The 26,796-nt window shown below is 37.8% G+C and overlaps 1 protein-coding gene across 2 annotated transcripts in view; it reads left to right on the plus strand.

The window, feature by feature from the left end:
• Positions 1-26,796, plus strand: part of SEMA5A (semaphorin 5A) — a 313,297-nt gene that overhangs the window by 166,010 nt on the left and 120,491 nt on the right. For both annotated transcript variants that reach the window (XM_031062762.1, XM_031062763.1), the window contains 4 exons: positions 2,925-2,987; positions 8,775-8,873; positions 9,995-10,208; positions 23,264-23,549. In XM_031062762.1, the coding sequence (XP_030918622.1) occupies positions 2,925-2,987; positions 8,775-8,873; positions 9,995-10,208; positions 23,264-23,549 (662 nt within the window). The remainder of the gene's footprint in view (positions 1-2,924; positions 2,988-8,774; positions 8,874-9,994; positions 10,209-23,263; positions 23,550-26,796) is intronic.

Consider the following 26,796-nt stretch of genomic DNA (forward strand, 5'->3'; position numbering starts at 1 on the left):
TCCCCAGAGAGAACAAATCTGAGTGTCTGTAATTTGGTTCAATGAACTTTGTTGCTTGCTTAAGTAGAATTATAACATTAATTAAAACCAGCACACTGAATACTGCAGGTTGTAATTTGAATGTGAAAATTGAAGGTTCTCATTAAGAAAAATAGAAAAAAAAGTATCCTAATATAGGATAAACCTTAGCTGTATAGATCTTTGTAGTGAATCACATATCCAACGTGGCTTGCATGTCATATCTGCACGCCTCCTCTGAACTTCATGGAAATCTCATCAATCAGTATTAAGCAGGAGAATATGTCAATTTAAGGGAAGCAGTGGGTAACAGTAATATCTGTAAACATGGTTTTGCACTTGCTTTCTAGAATAATGCAATTCATATGTGTCCATCTGATCTTTCAGAATGACAATTTTCAAGTCGTAATCTTTTAATGGCAAAACCCACATTGTTATTATTCTTTTGGGACATTTTGTTTTTTCTTTGTGTGCTGAAGATTCAGGACACATTTTTCTCATTTTTTTCCCACATTGAAATGACATTTATCTTAAAGAGTTTTCTACCTGTCTTCCTCCTGTATAGAAGCATTACACTGTGTTGAATATCTAAATTTTCATTTTGTGGGAAACTCCCCAGAATTTCCTAAATATTAGAAGGTAAAAAGAAAGCAAGCTCAATGTAGAAATGTTTGACTGTATTACTGAACTATGTGGGAGCCTTAGGGACCAAAGTACAACAGAATGAACTACCCAGCTCTCTTCAGATGCCGTTGTTCTGTATTTCATTTGCAGTCTCCTCTATTATTATCTCCTCTAGCAGTGGAACCAAGGGCTATAGGACTATGAGTACACTTGGTTTCAAAGAGGGCACTTTGCTTTGTCACTGGTGTGTCTGCATTCATTTCTTGTCCACATAGTATTACTCCTTTTTAGCAGGTGTTTTCATGACTAGGGCTTTCCCAGAGAGTTGGCCATTTGGTTAACTTGCAAGCAAATATATTTATATCTAGTTGTAGCAGTTCTGTTTGGGTTCCTGTATGTGCTGTTAACTATGATGTCCAGAAATATTACATAATGTTTTAATATTTCACATACTTCTCCTTCAAATTACTTTTACTGTGGACCTAGAGCCAATTGAAAGCTGGGTGTTTTGTCACTGAAAATTGATTTATGATAAACATTTTGTATTTAATGCAATCTTTTTTCCTTCTGTTCGTGCCTGACATGTTTTTCTCGGTTCAGTTTTGGCAAGAACTTTCTTTCAAACCTTCCTTTTAAGTACCCATATTTCACTCTCTTTCTACTCTGACCTCCTCCTGGTAACTAACTCTTGTGTTTCTCCAGGCATTTGAAATTTTTTGTGTTGTTCAGAGATAACATATTCAGCGCTTGTGCCTTACAACATGGAGGTTCAATGTGCCCTAATGGATTGATTAGGGATTCAGTTGGTCATCCTATGATCTCTGTTAGAGATGTGAATTGCTTTTTGCATTACTGAGTCAAAAGAGTTAGGTCATTGCTGCTTTTTTATCTAGCTCAGTATGAGATTTCTTTCATGCTGCTAGATATGGTTTGTTATAAATTCTAGGGTCATTCACAAGTGGATTCTTCCAGAAGTTTTCAATATATTCCCTTGTACACCATACTCATTTAGCATTGCAAAAGCAAATGCTGTAAATAGGAAGGTTTATGATGGAGGAAGAGAAGTAATTACATTATTTTTCACAAGTAGCTTTTTTTTTCTTCTTGAAGTGAAAAACACTCATTCTTGCTGAAACACAAATACACTGAAGGTATTTTCCCCCTTAATTTAAACAGGCTTTCATCCTATTATTAAATAGAAAGCCTGCTTGCTATTAATACAGTCTCAATTAAAAGACAGGTAAAAATATTTTCTATATTAAATCTGGATCAATGGTCTTTCATTATCTCCTGGTAAATAAAAATGAAAAGGCTATGGTTTCAGTAATTAGGCAGCAGTGGTTGCTTCAGAAATCTCAATTCTTCTTGATAAAAAGTGCTTTGTGGCATTTTTATCGAAGGAACATGTGGATGTGCACTGTTGAGGTGCAAGAATGCAGCCTGATTTAAAATGCACTTTGACTACACAGGCATATACAGGCATTCAAATATGTACACGTATTGGCACATTAACACCATGCAACCTGCTCCACTGAACAGCAAAGTTTGTCAGTCATAGCTGCTGAATGTTAGATATGGATTAACTCATACAGTGAAACTGTAGTAATGCAGACTAGGCTTTACAGTCCTGGCATAAATCTCTTGAAGCAGTGAGACAGCTCAAAAAATGAGGATAAATTGCTTCTGCTCTGCAGTGCACTGTTTCACTGTTGTCTTCTATGTCTCTGCCCATGGCTTCTTTCTCTGAATGGATGTTTTAGTGCTTCTGATTAGTGCTGCAGTCATACTTTTAGAGACTAAAATCTCCATTTGATGCTTGAGATAAATACTCCAAAAAGTGCAATAGGGCACATTTTCCCATCCAGCAAGATTTCTCAGCAGAGCTCACCTCAGGTGCTGTGGTTATGCAGCCCAACTCTGTTGGAGAAAGAAGTTCAGCCTTACTGTATGTTCCTCTGTCTACATGCCTTCATAAAACTCACAATGACAACAACAAAAAAAAGGCTAAGTAGTAGAAATGTAACTGTGGTTGTTTCTGCTGTAGTAGTTGGTACAGTGAATCATAATGCTGGCCAGCTTCCTTTTGGATTAAAATAATGAAAAACTTCAACAACAAAGCTACATTTCTAGGGAGAAAACTCTTAAGAGGCATTTATGGATAGGATCATCCATAGCTAATCATCAGTATCTCTGAAGCACATAACACAAACATGGGCTCGGAGAGCTCAGAGGCTTACATTTCTGCGTTACCTGCATTTCTAACAAATTCCTTTTGGTTGCAGGCAGTGGAGTGGCAATGTGATGAAGCTACTAAAAGAGCCTGTTACAGTAAAGGCAAATCAAAGGTAAGCACGAGACAGCTGTTCTGCTTTAATAAAAATATTTTGTTAATAGCAGATGTAATTCAGTGTATAAATCCCTACCTTATGCATTTTTGCTGTCTCCCTTTCTGAAGAGAGACATAGAAGTGTCTGCCACTGACGTGTAAGCAAAGAAATAAAGAAAAATATAGGGAGTCCGGGGTGAGAGATAGAGTCACATGATTCCTGTCTGAAATGGCCATGAACTTTAGCTTCCAACAATTTACTGTTTTGACACCAAGGTTAAACATATGCATGTCATATGTAGTGAACTCTATTCTCACTTCATTTTCTCTGCTGTAAATCCTGAATAACTGTGTAATAACTTTGTAAAATTCTCAGTTTATATCCCTGTGTTTAAGATGCAATTTTATTAACTTTTTTATTTCCCATCTACTAGTACTATGAAGAAAATAATACTAAATGCACAAACTTCTCAGACATTGAACTTGATGTATTTTGTACTTAAAACCAATTCTTTATCTGGCCAACTGCAATTTCTATTACTCAGTACAGGAAAATGTAATGCGAAGATGGCACCTTTGGCTGTGCCAACCTGAAGCTGGTTATCAAATTAATTATAAAAGCAATCAGAATTGCATGCAATCTATGTTTTTAATTTTATACTGTTTAGTGATTAAAGTTAATTCAACTATAACATAAAGGGAGAACACAACCAAAAGTGATAACTGCAAAAGAGCACACTTTTACTCAGTAGAATGTGTTGCATACATTATTGTTGTGCAAAACTCAAAAAATTCCCAAACTTCAAAACATATTCCAACAGCTCTATCATCTAGTAGAGGAGGAATCTCTTCTGCATAGTTAGCTAATCACTGACTTTTACATTTCTCCCATTAAACAGTGAATTTCCAGCTCCTTTTTTGCTAAGTGCTAGAAAATAAAACTGCAGTATATGATTGTACTTCTGAGATAAACTTCTGAGGAAGAATGGCCTCACTTCTGAAGGAGGGCCATGTTACACTGTGAGATATAGAAAAGAAAGGACTTTTGGAACCTCGTATGTTAAGGAAATGTTTAATTTTCTAGGTTGTTATTTTTCCCTAGGAAATTTATGCTTCAATATATCCCTCAAGCCTTTATCCTTAGCTTTCATATGACAACACTTGGAAGTAAGGGAATATGCTCGTGTGTCAATAGAGAATGTCACAATGCATTGATCAAGGTGCATGTACAGTAGAAACTATTCTGGTAGGAATGCTATGTGTAACTCAACATATATGGCTTTGTTTCACAGTGATTTTCCAAGTTTAAGGCTGTGAGCATAGCATTCAACTTGTCTGAAAGTCATAGTGCAGTGACGGTGATCTAACTTAATGGATGGAAGTAATTATAAATTCGAGGCTATAGCAGTGTATTTTGGAATAATGTGTTGACAACACTGTTATCACACATTCTATTCAGCAGTGTAAGGCATCTGTTGCTACTAAATAATTTTGTTAGGAGAAATACACAACACTGGGGATACACATTTAAAAATGGCCCTTAGTGTAGTTTTTCGTTCCTGCAGAGTTTCATTTATGCTCATCATACTCTTTTGAAGAGATGATGATTGGAAGTTAAGCTGTTGCTGTAAAATGGTATATATGTGATTCAAATAATGACCTCTGCGATTGTTTCTTGGTATTGTTATTACTTGTCTAGAGATTTCATTTATACCTATAGCCATGTTCCTCATTCACAATCTAGAAGAGGGGTTTAGTCTTTATGCTTCATTACATTCAAAAGAAATCCTGAGAGTAAATAGTTCTCTTCCTATTGTTACCATTTGGGTTGGGGATTTTTTTTTTAATTTTTTTTTATTTTTTGTGTGCAAACTTTGTGGCCTGAAAGCTTCATATGGGAGTTGCTGGAGAATGCAGAGATACTGTCTGAGAAAACCTACCCAGCTGGAACTTCAACTGTCTTTTTGAACTTTTCATGCCTCTTCTGATTTCACCGATGTGGTCAAGGTTAAAAGGAAAGATAAATTCATGACCAGAGAAAAGATAGCCAAATTATGTTTGTCTTTTATTGCCTTATTTCCAAGACTAAAGCAAGGTCACTATACTCTCTGCAGAAGGAGATGCATACAGAGCCTTCCCTTGGAAAAACTGGGAGTTTTCATATCAGGAGGAATTCATTCCAGTCCTGCATTGTCCCTCTTCATAGGAAGTCTCTGCAAACACAATTCCAGTTACTGTTATCAGGAAAACTTGATTGCTTGCCTGTTGTATAAATAAATGCAGCCCAAATTGCAGAGTTGCTGGGGGTTGCATTTCTGTAGCATTTCTCAGGTGAATTCAGATTTGAGGGCAGACACATGTAACTGTAGGAAGACACAGGAAAGACTGGAGTCAAAATGTTCAGGCCAGCCTAGACTGTGGCAGAGGAGAGATGAGGATTGCAGGGATGGCTGTGGGTAGGTTATTCATTCAGATCCTGATTTCTGTAGAAGCTCTGCTGGCCACAGAGCAGCTCGAGGGCAATAAGTTCAGGTGGCAAAACCTGAACTCATGGCTTGAAAGTCGCTTTAACTGATGGAGTGAATGCCCTGAAACCAGAAGGTAGCTTTGAACCCTGAAGCAACTCAAGTAGTTTTGAGATAATGGTCAGTGAAACACACTCCTTTTTTTGTTCTTGAGAAAGAAGCTGCACGGAATTTTTGCCTGTGGCTGTTATCAGTTGTTCTGAGGTTTATGCTTTAGAAACCAAGGAGGGAAAAGAGCTGAAGGGGAAAATATACAGGGACATCTGTCACATTTGACAGTGTAATGCGCACTTGACTTTTGAAGGCTGATGTTTGTTACTCAGACTTCAGACATTTATCTACCAATTTAGGCTTTTGCCTAAAATAGCTAGTAGCTCCAAGAGTGAGCCATGCAAAATTTTGTCCCTGTGGCCAGCGTGCATTAGCATGTAGGAATCTAAAACACCAGACAAGATTAAGAGAATAAATTTGCCTATTCATACTGTGACTTGGGTAGAGAATGTTAGAAAGAAAAAATATAAATGCACTTGTTGAGAATGCCAAACCAATGAGAGGTTAAAAATAATAATGCTAATTGAAATTAAGTCCCATCTCTTGCTTATTTAAGATTCTAATGGCTAGGTGTGTAAGTATCTGAACCTTCAATAAAAGTATTTAAAAATTAAATGCAGATATGTTTAAAATGTTAACCTATACAAGAAATATTGCTGTTAGAGGATAATTATCTTGCAGTCAGATTGACCTTGGCAAGGTAGTCTTAAGTAACTACCCTGCCTGCTTGGGTTCTGAATTGTTTCTAATAGTCATATTTTGTTTCAGATATGCTGATACAAAAGTAGAAAGTACTTTCTAAATGTATTTCTTTATTTCAGATATATTTTTATAGGCAAATAGGAAAGTATACGACATAGAGGTTGAAATGAACTGCAGAATAAGACTACATAAAAGATGGCTACCAAACCTAACGCCACCCCCGACCTAAAATATCCTTTGGTTTGAAGTCCTTTGCCACTTCTACAACATGAATCTCATTTTTGCATGTGTCAGAAGTGAACCAGTACAGCCAAACTTGACTTCAGAGCGAGAAAAGTATCTCTGAACAAATCAAATGACTAAATAGTGAAGTCCTTTTTCTGTATGTTTTTGGGTGGTGATAGTTTTATTCACGACCAATTTTTTAAAATTTTCTTTTGCATTAATGTGGATATTTTTTCAAATTAGTAAAGTAGCCAATTAAAAAAATATATAATTCCATTTTCCATTTTTTGCGCTGTGATCCCAACAAGAATTCCATATGAGATATCTTATTTGCCTGGTTGCAATATGGATTGTTGTCTAGCTGGCACAGGACTTGGAAACATTAAAGAAAGAATCTTGTGATTCCCAAGAATGCCAGAGTTTAAGAAATTAGCATTATTTTTGAACAAAATGAGTGGGTGAACAGTGTGCAAGTAATTTGGAAATGACACTATTTCAGGGAGATCTGGAACATGAAGAGGAGAGGTTGGATGGGTTGTAATGTCAGAACCCACTTATTTTTCCTACACGTACATTCCATGCCTTGTTGCAAAGGGCAGAATGGAAATAGACCAATGAATAAATTACTGTTTTACATTCTGGGAACCTCCTTGAACAGTCTTCCAATGAAAAGACCAAAAATAATCCCCCAAAAAGTTACCTTCTAATTTTTGGTGTTTTTTTTTTAAGTGATGGAGTTAAAGCAGTCTGATAAGGAAACTGCCAAAACTACCAACACCGCCAAGCTGTGAAATGACTACTTTTTTAATGGCTTGTTGCATTGTCCAACTCAGTTGTATGGTTGTGTATTAGCTTCATTGTGGTTTAAAGAATATTAAGATGCCAGTTTATAAAGTTCAATATAAAAGCATCGTATTTTTTTTACCCAATAGGAATCAAATCTTACTTCTAAGCTATTTGTCCCTTGCCCTTAAAGACTCAAAGAGAAGCATTGAAAAGCTACTTTTTCACAAGAAACTAAAGCAAATGTGGGTTTGGGAGGTATTTTTTCCAAGAGGTAGTTTCTTTCCTGAGATTTTACAGGATTTTTTAAAATTTATTTTTAACTTGACTTTTATGAGGAAAGGTATAGAAGATAAATTGTAGAAGTTTTCTCAGAGACCTTTAAAGTATTTTCTCCATCTTCTTTTGCAGTCTATTTTGTGCCTGTTCAATTTATTTAGGATTATATTTGTTGTCTTCCAGGATGAGAGTCTATTTTCAAGATAAACAAGCAATCCATTTAATAAAACTGTAGGCCAGATAATGGGACTTCTATTCTATTACTCTTGTATGGATTTACTTACATGATTTCACTTAATATCGGCTAGAATTGCATAACTGTATTTTCACAAGGTTTTTTCCAGACTTTTTATGAGACTATCTTGTGGTGAATGCTAGAGAGCATTCAAATGTAAGTTTCCAGGAAACTTTATTTTCTCCGAACATACTGTTGATCATTTTATTGGATACAGACATTGATTTTTTTTCAAGAGAAGTGTTTAAATTTTTTCTCATACAGTTCTGGGAGATTTTTAGTATTGCAGGACAAAGCTTTCAGTTTGAATGAACCGTAGACATTGCTGTTGATTTCTAGCTCCTGAAATGAGAGATATGAACATCACAAAACCTTCATCCATCCTAATGGGGTAAAAAACATGTCAAATTATTCCTCAGAATGAGCATCTTTGTATTGTGGTAATGTAATTTTTTGAGAAACTTTGAATTTACAGGAAATGAGACGCTTCTAATAAAGCAGGGTAAATTACGAAATTAGTGGTAACAAATCCACATCAGAACATCGCAAGAATTTTATTTTTACTAGTCTTACTATAGTTTTGTTACTGAAAACCTGTTCTTGCCCCTGTTTTCCTCACAACTTCCTTTCTTGGCCTAATCTGTCGTTGAAGTCAACATCTGATCTCCTGAGACAGTACTGTATTTTTTAAGTCAGCATTTATCAGATCATCTATCTGAACTATCAGTTCAAAATTTAGCTAAGTCTTTGAAATATATCCTGAGAGGAAATCTTCAGTACTAGAGGGGTTTATTTTTATCCTATTAAGAACTTTTCAGAAAGGTTGATGGATGCATGTGTGTGAATAAGAAATCTGTGCAAATTTTAATTGCTAACTCAGGTATGCTTAAGCCTTGTTTACCTAAAATTTCCTGTGTGGCTAAATAACCAAGGAAAGCAAAGTGTTATTAGTCTCCTCTGTACTCTGCAGTATCCCTGAATATATTCTTTGTTTTCTGCGTGGCAGGAGGAATGCCAGAACTATATTCGAGTGCTTCTTGTTGGAGGCAACCATCTCTTTACCTGTGGAACCAACGCGTTCACTCCAATCTGCACCAATCGCACAGTAAGAGTTAAAATATTTTACCCCACAAGCTGGAGTCCCTGCTCTGAGCAGATTAAAAGGCAGAGCATGTTGTGGCTGAGAGCTGACTGTTTGGGTATTGATAGGTGAGCTGATCTGCAAAAGGCTGATTTAGCTGCTGGCAGGCCAAATAGGAGAGCTAACCAATCTCTTTTTGCACTCTTTTCTTCAGCTGTGGGAGGAATAGTAGTTCCTCCTACATGCCAATTTTTATGAACCTTATGTGTTTATAAGACTTCTGCCTCTGTCAGGTTTGATTGGCATCAATAGTTATCAAATGTGGTTGGGTAGCTGCATACTGTGTGTATGTAGTTCTGGAGAAATGAGAGTACTTGTATTAGTGATTTCTGACTGGTGAGAATGAGAAATCTTGACTGAGATCTGTCTTTTTATGTTCAAAATAAGCCTAATTGTAGCATCAGTAATAGTCATAATAAGTATAAAAATGTCACTGTTTGCACTAGGCTGCCTATTTGTTTCAGGAGGAGAGAATCACTTAAATACAAAGAATAGCTATATTACTAAAAAACTCACTGGCAGATTTATTATATTTAGACCCATTGCACACCTTTATTTTCAAATAGCCTATTAACATCATGCTGTGGTTTGTGGCTGAAAGTGTTTGGGCTACTAAATCAGAGTTGATTCTGCTGAGTTGGAAAGCTCCTTTTCTTACTCTCATTTTTCATGTGAGATTTTTTTTTCCTAAAACACATTGACAAAACAAATAATGAATTTTTTTGTTGTTGTCTGCTATGGTGGATACTGTATTGATTCTGGCTATCAGGTCTGGTTTTATTTTTCATAATAACAGTCTTTGCAGAGGTAACTAATTTTTGAGCCCCTTCTAATAGAAAACATTTAGGTATGGTGGATAATGACTGACATGTGTGCTTTACATATCAAAATGGCAAAAGTGAGATCCGACAACACTACAATAAGACTTTCTAAAGAGACAATTTCAGATTGATGTAGAGGTTGGCTACACACAAAAATAAAGTAGATAACAGGTGTTTGTCATAGGATTTTGCTCAGATTGATGCAGCTTGGCTGAAATGATAATTTTCAGGTAATTTTAATCCCTTTTTCTAATTGTTTTACAGTTAAGCAACTTGACAGAGATACATGACCAAATCAGTGGCATGGCTCGTTGTCCCTACAGTCCCCAGCACAATTCCACTGCTCTTCTCACTTCCAGTGGAGAATTATATGCTGCTACAGCCATGGATTTTCCAGGAAGGGATCCTGCTATTTATCGAAGTCTGGGGGCCCTTCCTCCTCTCCGAACTGCCCAGTACAACTCCAAGTGGCTGAATGGTGAGTGCTGATGGACTGTGAGATTCCTCTTTTTAACTCATGTTCATCGTAATCATGGTATTGAAATTCCATTCTGAGAATCTGAATGTTTTTGGAGTATTGCCTATTTAACTTTAAAGTTACTTTGCTTTTTTAATATATTCTTTTACTAGTATAAGTACTATGGAATTTAGTTAATATAGCTGAAGGTTGTAGATGTGCCCTTAAACACATGCCATTTTTGCAGGCACAGGGATGAGATGCACGTACAGTGCTCTTACATGGCAAAGCTGAGTCAGCTTTGAGCAGCAGCTTGCATTGAGCATTCTTTTCTGAGTCTCTCAAAAACATAAGGCAGAAAATACACAGTTTAGATTGGACTGAATTATTCTGGCTTTCCCTGCAGGTACCAGCCTTGACAAGCAGAAAAAGTTCAGCTTTCAGGCTGTTTAGGTGTCAGACTGACATTTTTGACACTTATTATAGCTAAAGGATAGGGAATAGTTTACAAAACATATCATAAAATTGTGTTTAGCAGTCAATTTTGTTTCATGGATGTTAATCACATGATGACAGTTTCCAGCTGGGAGAAGCTGCAAACAGGCACGGATTCCTGGGGTCCTGGGATGTGACAGACCGAGTTGCCATTTTGTTTATTACAAAAAAAAGGAAGCAGATTCTTCTAAAATGAAAAATATTATTAAACATAAAGTGTGAAATTATGGATATTATAGTTTGCCCATGCCTGTTCCAGAAGAAAAAAAATAAAAATCATAATGCATGTTATGTGACACAACAGTCACTATTCCTACACTACATTTCATGTTATGATGGGATTAGTCTCATGTTGGAAATTAAATATAAATAAAAATCCTTCTAGCTTCAGAACATTTGGTCAGCTACAAGTAACAGATTTTATTTTGAAAATATCCGTTCTCATATAATGTGAATGCTAAATTGTGGTTATACGACTGGCATATTTTATTTGAACACTGAACCCATCAGAGGTAGCTAGCAGAAATTTGTGACCTTTTCTAAAGGCTGGATGATTTGAGAATGTTAATTATCAACAACAAAAAAAGTCCTAAATTGTGTGCAACATAACAATTATAGCAGTGCAAAAGAAGTGAGGGGAAAAATGAAGTCATTGTATGTATATCCCTGGTCATGCACCCTTTGTCCACTCAGCTTGGTATTGGAACTAATTGCTGTGCCACACCTGTGTGCTTTTGTCAAAGGGGAAAAGGTCTTCACACAGAATTTGCAGCTTAACTGGATATTTTTATGCCAAAGGCATGCTAAAATTCCCTCTAGGTTTCTCTAATTAATCATATTCACTGTATTCACATTTTGTCTATTAAAAGCTTCAGATGTACTTATACATTCTCCGTTAGAGTTCATTCTTCTGACTCAAAACTGTTTATAATTAAGTTACCAGGAAACTGTAGCTTTTATCTTTGAGGAGGAAGAACAAGATGAGTTTTGTAATTGGAGACAGATAAAGTAAGTCCAATAAAAGCCTGAAAGCAGCCCAGTCAACTGTATTAAAGGGAGGGGTTACTATTTTCTTGGGTAGCAAGGAGTAAGGGATTCATCTTCTTGGCTTGGGGATTCATCTGCTTTTATGTCAATTTGCGTGCTTTTATGATTCAGTGCCAAGAAGCTGCTTTAGTTTTTCAGTGCTTGGATTGAAGGGAAGATTTTGCTGCTTTCACTGAGAAAGTAACACAGATCGATAATCCTGCAAGAAAAGTAAGGCATCAACAAGAATGGAAGCTCCCTAGTCAATATCTGTTATGCATCAGTAGCTCACAGTTACTGTAATTCAGCCTCATTTGAGGTGCTCATGTTCATGCATCTGTCAGTGTTTCCAATTCTAAGTTTTCCTCAGAAGCACCCTGTTTTTTCTCACTTAGATTTTCTGCTCTGTGAATCGTATTGGACCAAATCAAGTCATCTCTGGGGGTGATGTTTGTACTCTGAAACACAGCTGATTTTCTTGTTCTGTGCTTTATTGCTATGCAGTAAAGACATTGTTGATTTTAGTGGCTAGCACAGCAAATTCGGAGATCTTCAATCTCATCAGGCAGGCAAAAAGGACATGCCTATATGCTGAGGCAGTCTGCTCTTGTTGTTCACTGTACCTTTTGGTGAAGGATCTTGACTTGCAAAGCTCTGAATCACAGGAGAAAACTTGTTCCTAATCTTGTCAGAAGGTCTGTAATCACAGGAACAATGATATACAGCGTTGGAGGGAAAAATGGAGCTGATGTGTCAGGTAGCTTGGGTGAGATCCCATATCACCATGATGTGATTTCAGCCTCTGGAATCACAGATTTCACCAAATAAAATACATTTACATTGTTGACCCAAGTTCCCTGTTTGTTCTGGTTCACCCAGAGTCATTTGTTTATTGTTGGATCCTGCCTTCTACTGGGGGCTTGATAGGCCTGGAAGCAATCCACATGAGCCAAGTACACAAGTTAGCAGCTATTCACTGAGCATCATTATGATCAGTTGCTTAATATTAGAAGGTTATAGAGAAATCATATGAAATACGATTTTCTTGATGCACTCAAGACTCAGTTATCTGGGGGGACAAAGAATTTGTTAGTTCAGTTAGAAGTATTAATTATTCAGCATATGTGTTAAATTAAGCTACAGAAGTATGCTGAGAGAACATAACTGAAGGGAAAATGTAAATTAGTGTGAAGCACAAAGATTTTGAACACGCACAAATCCAAAAAGTTAGATGGACAGCACAGCAGCGCTGCCAACACAGAAACCCTATTTCTGACTGGAGCTAGTAATTGTAGAGCCATCTTTGAGGCTCTGTGAACATAGTTTGGTCACCTGCGAGACAACATGCTTCAGGATTTAACTCCCTGAGTTTTGTCTGGTTTGAAAATTTTTATTGGCAGAAATGACTGTTCACCAAATGTTACAGATATCTGCACACTTCCCTAAAGTTTTTCCTGTTTTGGAAAATTTTAGAGTGTGCATTGTCATGTTGTCTTCATTTATGGAGGGAAGAAGCATCTGGTGGTACTTATTGAAATTAGTCTCTTTTAAGATTTACAGTAGTAATTATTCACCTCTTGAATATCTCTGAATAAGATCACCCATTCCTTTTTTTTTTTTTTTTTTTACTTCAGAGCTTCCCTCTGATTCTAGGAAAAGAAATTGGTGTTGTGTTAATCAGCGCTATTTTTGTCTTCCTGGTGCTCCTGTAGAGAACATCATATACAGCTGGCCCAAAGGCAAGGAGCAGTTTTTTGACTACAGTTGTAACCATGCAGAAATTCTGCTCGATGAGATGCCACTGAAGCATCAGGCCACTGTGTTAGAACTTGGTCGGGGGGGGTGGGGCCTGCCACAAGGAGTTTATCGAGTAACAATACAGGGAGAGACAGCCCCTGTGCGATCCTCCTGCCAGCCCTGTTGGCACTTTGCACCTACATCACTATTCTCAAAGGGAACACGATCACCCAGAGGAGTTAAAGAGAGCTGCAAACCAGCTCTCTCCCCATCCAACAGCCCTACTGCCTGCAGAATAGTAAACCTGCAAATGTGAAATAGAGAACCAAACTCTCCTTCCCATGATGTCATATTTTGGCCATCACTTTTCCTATGTAAAGGAAAATGGAATGCCTGAAGTTACTGCCATGAATATGTATATATGCACAAACAGATGAAGGAAGTGGAAAGACTGCTTACCAGTAATTTATTCTGTAAGGTGTCCTGTTCTGCTGCCTACCCTGTCTCTCTGAATCCACGTTCAAGTGTTTCTGTGCTTCAGAGAAACAATTTGGGTGATAGAGCACACATTGAAGGCTATGTCTAAAGCAAATATCTCTCCCACTGATTTCTTCTCCTGACCAAAGCAGTCAGCAAGACCCTGAGCTTCAGCCAGCTGCTCAGGTCAGTAAAGGGCAACATGTTGCTGGAATGTTTTAAAATTTCCCTTGTAGTGTTTCATAAGAAGAATAGTCTGCCTTTACCAGTCTGCTTTGGACATTATTAAATGATTAAAAAAAAAATATTCTTTCATTAAGCTGGCATGCTGTCTGTTTCAGTGTCTTTAAGCTGTCAGTGTAACAATGTTTAAATAATATCTGGAGTTGATGTAGTATGCTTCTAATTAGACTTTACTGTAGAGTTGATCTGCAAAGTGCAGCAGGGGCAGAATTTGTCACAGTTTTCTCTAGAGAAGAGAAGTAAATGTAATAGTTATATTTGCGGTCCACAGTTGCAGTGCGTCCAGATTGACAATAAAAAGCCTTCAGTGTTTAAACTTAGAAACCTTTTCTGTAGTCCAACATTTACAGTTAGTAAAGGTATTTCTCCTTTCAATACACCTCTTTAAATCACTAAATGTTATCTGATACCGCAGTGTGAAAGTTGGCCTTAGTCTATAATGTCTGTTTGCTTCCCTCAGCCAATAAAAGGGCAAAACATTAAAAAAAAAAGAAAAGGAGATCCCTGTCTGTTCCATCATGCAAAGAAACACTACAACATTTGGTTTCATAATCTGTCAAATGCCTGTCCTTACAGTTGCATGGGTCTCCAACTATCTTGAAATTATTTCAGCTGTTTTCTTTACCCTATACATGCAAGGGTAGATGCTATTGGAACACATTAAATAAATAAAACCAGTGTTCTAAATGTCACAACATTTCATCAGTGGGCAGTTGATAGATGATTAAAATTTAATCCTGGATCAGATGTAGCAATAAAATAAAAATAAAATAAAATAAAATTTAAAAATAAAATAAAACAATCTCTTCCAAATGAGAAGCCTTTCCATCTAAGGAGATGAATGTTTGGATTGTTCTGCTTTAGTGGTAGACATAATATTACCATTTTTCCTCTTGCTCTCCTAAGCATTTGGTTATTAGATAATCTTACTGAAGTGGTTCTTCTGAGATCACTTTCTTAAAAACACTAATAAAAAGATTATTAATCCAGAGCAGATACTTTTACTCTTCACAAGTAATAGCAAGAGTAAAATTCTTAAAAAGGTGGTTTGGCTAGTGGGATTTAATACAGCTCTGATTCAGTGCCTATTATTGTTTGTTAGCAGATTTTTATTATAACTTTTGCTACTAGTCGGATGTGTAGAGAGAATTTATGATCTAAGAATAAAAATTAATTCTTTCAATTTTGTTTTTAAGGATTAATGGAAATTGCTATAATAATTCAGTGTTATCCTGTCATTTTTCTGGGTTTTAATGAAAAGCCTTGTAATTACCTAGTGCAAACTTTTCTTTATTATGTAATATTTCATGTAACTCAAAACCAGTGTGTGCTTGAATGTGCAATGTACTCTTTCAGATAAGAGTCCTGACTGAAAATATGCAAAGCATATTCTGCCAGTTTTGCTTATTTTGCAAGAAGATAAATAATTACATTTCTTTGACTCTGCCACCCATAAGGTTTGTTCTTTTCTTTTGTGTATATAATCATTTTTGCCAGTATCCTAAAATAGGAGAGAAAATACCTGCTGGTTTTGAAACCTCTCCTTAGGTTTCTTCACTGGAGCAGTTACCAGAGGAAAAAATTTAGCAGTTAAGCTGTGTTTTTTATTTCAAATTCATATATCTTCTCCCCGATGGCAGTGACAGAGTAGGAGAGCCATAAGCTGGTGGGAGGTGGAGGTGCCTCCCCTAATTTCTTCTTTCCTGTGCCAGACTAAGTTATTACAAAACACCTTCATAGCATTTCCTTACCTGTTTGAAATGGTAGACAACAATCACTACCTGTAGAGTTAGGATATTTTTAGTTCTTTTCTACCCTAGGTAAAACAGCAAGGTCCACCTACCATTTATTAAAAACACGAGGAGGTTACTGAGGACAGAGCTTGGTCTTTTGTATCTCATCTAGCCTGCTTATGTCAGGTGCCAATCAGAGAGGCTGAATGAGGAAGGAGGACCCTGCTGCAAGCAGATAATCTGTTCCCAACTGCAGAGAGGCACAACAGGAGTGTGACCCTCATTAATGCACCCAACTGTGATACACAGTGACCCAGAGAGAATGAAAGAACTTAGGACTGAAATGCATCTCAGTCAGGGGAAGGTGGAAAATTTCAAATTTCAGGGAACATGAACACATGAAAACCAGCATTTATCAAAGAAAGGAGGGTACTGAAAGGTTACCTGAATATGAGGAATGATGTCTTTACTGTGTGAGTAACTGTGCACTGGAACACACGACCCAGAGAGGTTGTGGAGTTTCATTCACTGGGGATATTCAAGAACAGCCCGGACAGAATCCTGACCAATATACTTTAGGATGACCTGACTTGAGCAGGGAGGCTGAGTGAGATGACCCTTCTAACCTGACTCATTCTCTGATTCTGTGTGATTCTGTTACAGAAATATTGGAGATAGAGATGGAATTTCAACAGCAGACATACCAAGCCTTAAGGTGAAGGGGGAAGAGGATAATTATGAAATTGGTTTGCTTTTTATTGTGAGGAAAAAAAAAGAGAAAAAAGAAAAAGAGGAGCAGGTTGGAATGGGTTGATGCTGTCTGTATTCCAGGCACTCACCAACAAAACCTCTCTGTCACTCCCCTCCACAGCTGGATGGGGAGAGAAAATATAACAAAGGGTTCATGAGTTAAGGACGGGGAGAGATCACTCACCAAATATCATCATGGGCTAAACAGGCTCAAATTAGAGACATTAATTGAATTTATTGCTAACAAAATCAGAGCAGGATGAGAAGTAAAATAAAACCTTAAAACTCTCCACCTTCCCTCCCATGCCTCCCTCCTTCCCAGCTCTACCTCCTACCCCAGCAGCACAGGGAATGGGGGTTATGGCCAGTTCATCACCCATGGCTTCTCCCCCTGCTCAGGGAGAGAGGTCATTTCCCTGCTGCGCTGTAGGGTCCTTCCAATGGGAGACAGTTCTCCATGAACTTCTTCAGCGCGAGTCCACCCCACAAGCAACAGTCCTCCACAAACTGCTGCAGTTTTGGTCACTCTTCCACAGGGTATGGTTCTTCAAGGACAGGCTGCTCCAGCATGGGCCCCTCTTTCCATGGACCTTCCATGGGGTCGCAGCCTCCTCTCAGGTATCCACCTGCTCCAGCATGGGGCTCTTCCACAGGCTGCAGGTGGATCTCTGTATCCCCATGGAACTCCATGGGCTGCAGGGGCACAGCTGCTTCACCACAGTCTTCACCTCTAGCTGGAGGGGAATCTCAGCTCTGGCTCCTGGAGCACCTCCTGCCCGTCCTTCTCCAGTGACCTTGGTGTCCACAGGGCTGCTTCTCTCACACTCTTCGACTCCTCTCTTCTGTGGCCACAACTACAACGGCACAATAACTCTTCTTCCTTCTTAAATCTGTAATCACAGAGGCATTACCCCTATTTCTAATTGGCCTAGCCTTGGCAGTGGCGTGTCCATCTGTTGGAGCTGCCAGTGGTTGGCAGAGCTGGACATGAGGGAGGCTTCTGGCAGCTTCCCATGGAAGCCACCCCTGTAGCCCCCCCACCAAAGCTTGGCCATGCAAACCAAATGAACAAGTCTGCAGGGGAAGTCATTTACTTGTCTCCTTCCCTGAAAAACTAGAACAGAGAAAAGAAAAAAAAAATTGGCAGTGAAAATATTTGGAGAGAAATGGGTAAGCCATTATAATTGGGTTTTCTTTCCATACCATAGCAGCTGGTTGGCAAAATCTCCTTAAAGAACACTAGATTCCTCTGTGTCTGGAATTCTGGATTCAATTTTAAGTAACCATCCAAACTTCTGGATCTTTTGATAGATCCCCATACTCCAAATTTCTAGAGGCTTTGAGTGAATTAATGAAACCCCTATGTATTTTTCACACTTAGCCTCCTGCCCTTGAATACACGGCTTTGCAAGGTGTCTGTCCTGTGAATATGGGTGACAAAATCCACTGAACTCCAGGTGTGACTTTCAAGGACTTCAGTAAGTATTAGGTTAGAGTACAGAATGGCTGCTGTGACTAAGTTTGCGACTGGTTAAATTTACCAGCAAAATGATCAGCAAAATGATATAATAAATTGCAAAGTATTATGCGATGTAAGAACACTTTAACTTGAAAATGAAGGAGATTTATTTAAAATAAACAACAGGAAATAAAACAAAGAATTTTGTAATACCATATTTGAAAACAATTTTTCAGAAAAGAAATAATTGCATTTCAGAATTTATTAGAGTACATCAGTAAAAAAGTAATAAGTGAGCATCTACTTTTATGCTTATGCTGAATTGTATTATAAAATCTATCAGCAATATAAGAGAAGATTGGAAAAAAATGTCTGGGATACACAGTTTTAGTGTATTTTGCTGTCCTTGCTCTTCCATACCTATAAAATTTTCAATTTAGCAAAAGGAAAAGAATGTAAAAGAAATCATGGAGAGCTTAGGCATTGCAAAGGAAATAGTCAAAATAGATTGGTAGACAGCTACTCTATGGCAGGTTGGCATTTTTAGCACGCATCATAGGTAATTGTGAAACAGAGGAAAAATAGCCAATAATAAACCATTTCCTGCAGTTTCATACAGGACTTAACATTTTACAGTTCAGCTCCTGAGGATGGATATAGCTGTGATGACCACAAGTTGTGTATTACTTTTGAGACATATAATGCTGTAGGAAAATTTTACTCTGTGAATAAAATTTGTCCCTAAACCTTCATGAGCAGTGATGCCTTGATCAGCCTAATGCAAGGTCTGTACTTTTTTTTCCAACAGCTGCAAAGGGCCACAACTAAATGAATATACTTAATGAATATCCAGAGATGGCAGAATGCAACTGCAACTGGACTTTTTTGATTATGTTAATAAGATGAAAGGAAATAATAAAGACTGGCACATCTGAAGCTTAAATTCTTTCCATTGCTTTAAGTGTCCCTTTTGAGGAGCATTTCTAGCTGAAATGTGAAGTTTATTCAAAAATCCTCAAATGCATCTTTCCAGAATTTAATGCTATTACGCATTTGGCTGAATACAATTATTTGGAAGAAATGGGTCTTTAGAGATCAACAGTGTGGTGTGATTCATTGATCTAATGAGGTCAGTGAACAAGTAAACAAGTTCCAGAGAGATGTCATTCAACATTAGAACAGTATCTAGACTCCTAAGATCTTGACTATATTATGTATTTATATATCTTTGTGTGTGTGTCTTATATTGTGTGCATATATACATATATAATATGATCTGTGTCTAAATCAGAAAAAAATAATATTTTAGATTTCTTTTAACATTTCTGGGGTTAATTTCACTTTGGATTGGGTCTTCAAATGCCTTGCACTTCAGATGTGAGTGGTCACATCTCACAGGGACAGTCAGTGGAAGTCAGGCTCTTACTTGCTTAGAGTAGGCTTTGGACCTTTAAATCCTTAAGGTTAATTGCTGTTACCTCCTTAAGGAAAGTTAGATAATTTCCTGTCATTTGGTTAACTCTGGAAGCAGTAGCATCCACTAACTATGTAAATTAAGCCATGTTAGATTGCTTCAGAAGTGAAGTTATATGGATTGAAGAGCACAAGTGCACTTTCTTGCTCCTAAGTTCAGACAACAAGAAGAGGCCAAGACTATCTCAGATGCTCTCAAGGAGCTCTTTTATGCTCCTGTTTCCTATTTCTATCCACAGAAAAATTCCTGTGCAGTTCCTCTCATCCCTCTACCCCTCTGAGTGTATCCACACCACTAAATAAAAAGGCCCAGGAAATAAGCTTATGCATGACACCTTTGGCAGGTGGAAAGGGTGAATACTCTAAAGGGAATCACTGTGTCTTCCTGTTAAGTTCTTTCACATTAAGAACAGAGACTGTGCTCCCCAGAAAATGTAAGTTTTTCTCCAACCTTCAGAAAAGCAATCATATTATTTCTGATTGAAGCACTATCTTGGCTTCATATGGTTGAGTTGTCTTTTCTGCAGTAACTTAGAAGAGTGTGTGGGGAAGCATCCTTGTTGGGCAGTGCTCACACTGCTTTATGAAGGAAATTGTAGAAATTCCCAGGATTTGTGCTGAGTGAGCAAACTTCAGAAATAGCAGAGTAGTGTGTTTGCCCAGGGGCAGCATTAGCTAGCCACCCAGTGCTTTCAGTGCTTGGGCTTGTGCTCTGTGTAGCATTGCTCTGTGATGTACACTGGAGATGTGTTTTGGGTCACATTCACAGTCATTTTTTTGCTTTCCTGATTACACTGGTTCCATTTAATTTGGAAAAGTCTAGTCAGCCTGACATGTCCATAAATTGAGTATATAAAAAAACCCATAGAGGTCGTATACAATATTTTTTACATTACAGGTTGACATTCTAGCTGTATTGTGCCACATACCACAATCCTTGTACTTGTTGTGCTGATGTGATAAATCAAAAATGAGATGTGTTTGCCCTCCCAAGAGCTATTTGCAAAGTCAGCATGAAACAAGAGATTCACTTCATTTGCTGCATTAAAAACTTACATGGTAAAGCTTCCATGTCAACAAATAGCAGTTCACGGCACAATAGTTGGACACATAAGAACTGATTTTTCCTAGCTGAGATGCTACTTTTTCCTTTGAAGTTTTGAGGTGACCCTGTTCATTTTCTTCCAAAGAGAGAATGAAGTAAACAAAGTCTGACGTGATAACCTTTCCATATCCACTGAATTCCCTAAGGTAACTCTGAGATTATTACATTTAATACAAACGAAAACAGTTTTCCCAAGTTTCAACAGCAGGTCACAATTTCATTGGTTCATAATCAATAAAGTGTAGGTGTTTGCAGTTGTATATATTGTTTCTCAGTTTTGAAACCATGAAATATGAGTACTAGGTACTCTTTATACATCTATTATGATTATCAATGCAACTTTAAAATACTGTCTTTTGAAAGGTTGACATGGATTTTCAAGAACCCTGAATACATTCTGAATGCATTTCATATTACTTTTACTCCTATAGTTTGTGAAGTTTGTTTTGCTTTTGTATTTCATCATTCCTGATGCTGAGTGATTCCAATAGTGTTTTTTTAACTCTGCAGTGAGATTCTGTGGTGCCAATGTAGATATCAGTGGGCCTCCAGTGAGACATATCGTCAGGCCTCATGGCAAGGCAGGGCCTCCTTTTTTTAATGGTTGTACAAAATGTTTTGTGTGGTTGGATAAAATTGATTTTGAGTATTTACACAGTCGGTTTTTGAAGCCTTTGAAGCAAAAATCCCTATTGTAATGAAAGTTTTACACAGATGTGGAATGAAGAGATAAGGTTCTAGTAGGGTTAACGTTACTAATAGTTTGGTTCTTTGTATATTGTCAATGTAATTTTATTTCTTATTATATAAGTCCTGTCCAACTATTTTGCCTTTTTTATTCCTTTTTTTTTTTAAGATACAAATACACTGATAGTATGCAACTTAGGAAGGCTCAAGACACCAACATGTTCTTAAAATTGTTGGGTTGTGATCTGCCAGCAAAATACCTGTGCAGCTCGGAATGTGGAAAAAATGTGGTGTGTTCCAGACTGCTCTCAAAGAAGCACTTCATAAAATAGAGGGTGAAAGTTACAGGGAGGAGTGAGAGCACTATTGGATCTGCTCAGCTTCATACATCTGAGGCAGCTCATAATCACTGCTGCCAAAAAACCTGCCCTGGGAACTCTCAGCACAGCAGATAGAGATGGAAGCAGCACAAGAGGCCACATTAGCTGGGATCTGGTCTGTCTTTGAAAAAGAGTTTTCTGTCAGTTTGGACTGCTGGGAGGCAGTGCCAGCTTGCTTGCCTTTCTAGTGCCCCTCCAAAGTTCTGATAGGTTTGAGATACTCCTGTAAAATGCTTACGTTGAATTGCAGCAGCCTTTTTCTATACAATAGTGCTGTCAAAAAATGTTAATCTATTAATTTTATTTGAAATGCTTCCTCACAACAGGTGTTTCTAAAACAGTTTTTAAATTTGTTTTTCTACTTCAGAATAAAATTTGGAAACGAGAAACCAAAGTTTTCTTGTTTTTCAGAGGTATCAGTGTTCCAAAATGGTTCCTTGCACAAGTGGGGCTCTTCTTCACAAATCTGTGTATCAAGTTTATCTTTCCTTTAAGAACTTGTCAAGTTGTCAGCCTCTTCTAAGGTCATGGACTTTCCTCAGTTCTAGTAATCCTTACAGGAAATGGACCACATGTTTATTGTCTTTGGTATCCCACTGTTCCTTTTTTTCTTTCCTTTCAAAAAGTATTGCCATCTGTTGCTTTACAGATTTTTTTTTTACATATTCTCTAATTTCTCCTTCATCACCATCAGGTTTTTGATCGATTTTTTTATTAGTTTTCAATAATTTTTTAAACAAGAAAAAAGAAATCTGTAATGCTCACAACAACATTAAGCAAGATAGGGTTGAAATGCAGTTATCTTGCCATCAAACATTCTTGTGTAGTTCTCTTTTCTTTTAATTACAGCCCCTGAGTGCATTGTTACTCACCATCAATTACCACCTGTTATCCTGCTCATCTGGAATAATGGCACAGTGGCAAAGCAGAAACAGAGTTAAAAGATAAAGCAATTACATTGTAAGAATTCACTGTGCCCTTATGTGAAGAATGAAAACTCCGAGACACTTTTGATGGTGGAATACAGTGAGCTGAGCCAAGGTTGCCCAGCACAGTCTTGTTCTATAAACACCTAGAGCAAAACCTGTCAGGCCACGTGCCGTGGTTTGACTCCAGATGGCAGCTCAGCTGGCTTTTGTGCTGGTGGGATAGTGCTTCCTAGAGAAGGAAAAGGCCTTGGCTCTGTGTAAGTGTTGCTCAACAATGACAAAAACATCCCTGAATTACCAGCATTGTTTCCAGCATAAATCCAAAACACAGTGCCATGATTGCTACTATGAAAAGAATTAAAAAATTAATCAGCCAACCCCAGAACATCATGATCATGTATCTTATAATCCCAGCTGGACATGAGCTGGTCTATTCAGATATCATGGTGCCACATCCCTAAAGGATATTAAAAAGTATGTTTATCTAAATATAATGCTTGAAGATAAATCCAACTTCCACGTTAGTATGAGTGCATATATCACAAGAAGGCAGTGAATTGTCTTTCCTTCTGTTATTTTCAGAACCAAATTTTGTGTCATCTTATGATATTGGGAACTTTACCTACTTCTTCTTCCGGGAAAACGCAGTGGAACATGACTGTGGGAAAACAGTTTTCTCTCGTGCTGCTCGGGTGTGCAAAAATGATATTGGTGGCAAGTTTGTGCTGGAGGATACCTGGACTACCTTCATGAAAGCTCGTCTGAACTGCTCTCGCCCTGGAGAAATTCCATTTTACTACAATGAACTTCAGAGTACTTTCTTCCTGCCAGAACTGGACTTGATCTATGGCATTTTTACCACTAATGTGTAAGTAGACTAAATGATATATTTTATTTTCTTGCTGTCTGTGATGCCAAAACCTAGAACTTCTGAGCTACTCTCTTCTGCATGTGCCAAGTAAACATCATAAATTTAAACTATTGTTTTGCCCAATCCACTGTTTTCTGTGAACAAGTATCAGTTCCAAATGTTTCCCACACGAATTGTTGAAAACATGAGAGAAGGAATAAATTCTTATTATTTCCTTGCTGCAGGGAGCCAGTTGTGTTTAAGACTAATCTGCCATATTCTTCACTTATTGTTAGGAAGTAATTAACTTTTATTTTTATTATTGTAATATGCAAATCCATTATGTATTTATGAAATAAATAATTTATAATTGCAATGTGACACAATCATGAATTTGACATGATGGAATTTGGCCATGTCATAGAGAACTCATCTTACCTAAAACAGCACAAGAGGTGCTCTTAAGTATTTTAATATAGTTCTAACATGTCCTTATGTGAATTTGAAGGCCAAACCAAGAATTGAACATAATTTTAAGTGAACCTGTTATATCAATAAGGTAAAATTAAGAAAAAAAAGTACAATTTGGTCTTAGAAATTCAAATTTGTTGAGTATTAAAAAGTTGGATGGACATAGAAAAAAAGAGACATCTCAGAAATGTCCTTTTTAAATTTAAACATGATGACTGGTTTCAAATGCTGCTCAGTGAGAGCAGCCTCTGTGTTATGGTTGTGCAGCCCAACGTTCAGACCACTGGAATAATTTCTGATTTCAAGTTCTGATTCTCCAACCTTCTTGTACTGTCTTGCTGTGTGAATCAGTTTTGTCTAGATTTTAAAAGGTCCTTGGGCACCTAAACCATAGGTAAGGCACCCTTGAACACAGGGATGCCTACCTTATATAAATATCCATTAACCAGATGGAAGCATTCACAAATTAATGCCAACAAATTATAATCCCTATGCATTTTAGACATTGAGCATGAATTTGAGCTCATTTAGACATCTTCTAGACTGAGGCCTACCCCTGAGCTGGCACTTCGGGTTGTGAGCAAGACTAGTGATGAGATGCTTGCACCAGGCTGTGGCAATTCCTAACTCATGACATTGGATGATGAGCTCAGCCTGTTTCTGCAGTGGAATAATGTATGGAATCTAAACACTGTTATGTAAAGAGAAAAGCAGAGACTTTGAGATTGCTGGGGATAAGAAAATTTGCTACTGTTCCAATTGGTACTTTTAATCTTCTTGTTTTCCTAATTAGTTAATACACTTAATGACAGGTATTTGTCAGGTAGCATTCACATGCACTCTTCAACCAGATCTTTCTTGAGAAGTCAAAGTAGCCTAGACATGTTCCTGCCATGAAAAGCCTGAACAGAGGAATTCTGCTCTAGAAAATCCATGGGGCTTTGCCCATGGAAGGGGAATGATATTCCTGATGCTTCCTGTCTCTCCTGAAAATGGACTTGCTATTGTTAAGACTACCTTTGCCACATTAAAGTAGATAGTATTTTAAACCTTGCCTCTACATTGGGCCTCTTCTCCTGTGGCCCAGTGTTCTGACTGTCCAAGAGAGATGAACTACTCCAAGAGGAACCAATTAATTATAACTGTTTGAGGGTACAGTTTTTCAGTTGCTCTATTTAAAAGCCTGCCATCAAATGTTGTAACTAAATTTTTAAGATATTTTTGAAAGACTTTAGAGCTAGGATTACTTCCCCATGCTGACTCCTGTTCATGGTTAGTTTGTGGAACTCTCATATGATCCACCTTTCTGGCCTGCAAGTGGCGGTGGAGAAACACAAGGGTTTCCTATGACAGGGAGCAACATATTCCCTTCTGTTCACGTAACAGCATTTAGATAAAGCTTAATGCATTCATAATTCTTAAGTCTCAATATCTTCAGAGTTAAAATTATTTTATTGGATCTTAATGCTTTTTTAGTATTCTTTAATATGTGGAGGGAAAAAATGGAAACATTTCTCTGACAGCCAAACATGCACCTTTTATACGTCGTTGACTATCAAGTTCACTATAGCCACTGCTTCATAAAAAGCTGATTTTGCTTCTTTCAGACTATCAAAAAAATCTATAAACATGAGTCTCATGTCCTTCTAGAACTTCATGAAATTCAAGAAAACATCGGTACAGTTAATAATATTAGTGAGATGCGTTTAGTGATATAAGCAGGGATTTATCAGCTCCAATGATGATTGATTCTGCAGAAGTTGTAAGCATGGAACTTCATGTTTTGGACTTCCTTTTGGCCTCCTTTGAAATAAGAGACACAAGCATAAGAAAGCAAATTGCTCTTTTGTCCTGGTATTTAATTTGTATATCCTAACTCTTTTTTTCACTTGTTGGGGTTTTTTCCCATCATTATGGAGTTTCTATAGTAGGTTTTCTTAAGCCTTGTGTAAATTCCAGGGTAAGCTTAAAAAAAAGAGTGGAGGAAAAAAAACCCAGAGAAGAATGCTGTGTGGATCAGTTGCCAGCAGTTTTAGCTGCAACAGGAAATCTGTGCAATTGACACCATCATTATCTATTCCTTTATCTCAAAATGAGGAAAAGAACAATGCAGTTTCCATATTAGGAGCTTTCATAGCTTTTAGGTTATATTCTTTACACTATGCAGAATTACTTTATTGCCTTGTACATCACATTTTCGAGGCAAACCCAGGAAATTGTATGTTTTGTCCAGCTGCCATTTATGTTTATTTTTTTTAACATGATATCTTGTAAGCAGTCCAAGTTTTCGTTGTTGTTTTCTCTTTATGGGTTTCTGCAACTTGCATTCTTATTGCTGTACAACATCTCTTGGAAGACAGGATTGTTGTGGACGTGTCGTGTCCAGGCATTCCAAAGGATCTAGAGACATACCACACATTGAAAAACCTTACTTATGTCATGTAGTCATTTGTTGTATGGAAGTGTCGTGGGTTTACAGGAAGCAGGTTTTCTGGGAATGGAGTGGCCAGAGGCCAATTGGTGTCCAGATTTTAAATTGACACCAGGCTTGGCCACTGAGGGTGGATGCGCCTCTGAGAACACAGGGGTTAGAAGCAGAGCACTCCCTTGGGCTCTCTCTTTGATTTCCGGCCAGCAAAGAGGCAAGGCCTCCCCTGCCAGGCTTTGAGCTGGGCCGGGGAGGGAAAGCCTGTGGCCCGGCAGAGGTAGGCCTGACCCCTCAAGATGGAAGGGTGGTGGGGGCACCAGGAGGCGGTGGGCAGCCCCCCCAGGAGAGACAGAGGGAGAGAGGCCC

The sequence above is a fragment of the Geospiza fortis genome, unplaced genomic scaffold, assembly GCF_000277835.1.
Source record: "Geospiza fortis unplaced genomic scaffold, GeoFor_1.0 scaffold64, whole genome shotgun sequence".
Taxonomy (NCBI): Eukaryota; Metazoa; Chordata; class Aves; order Passeriformes; family Thraupidae; genus Geospiza; species Geospiza fortis.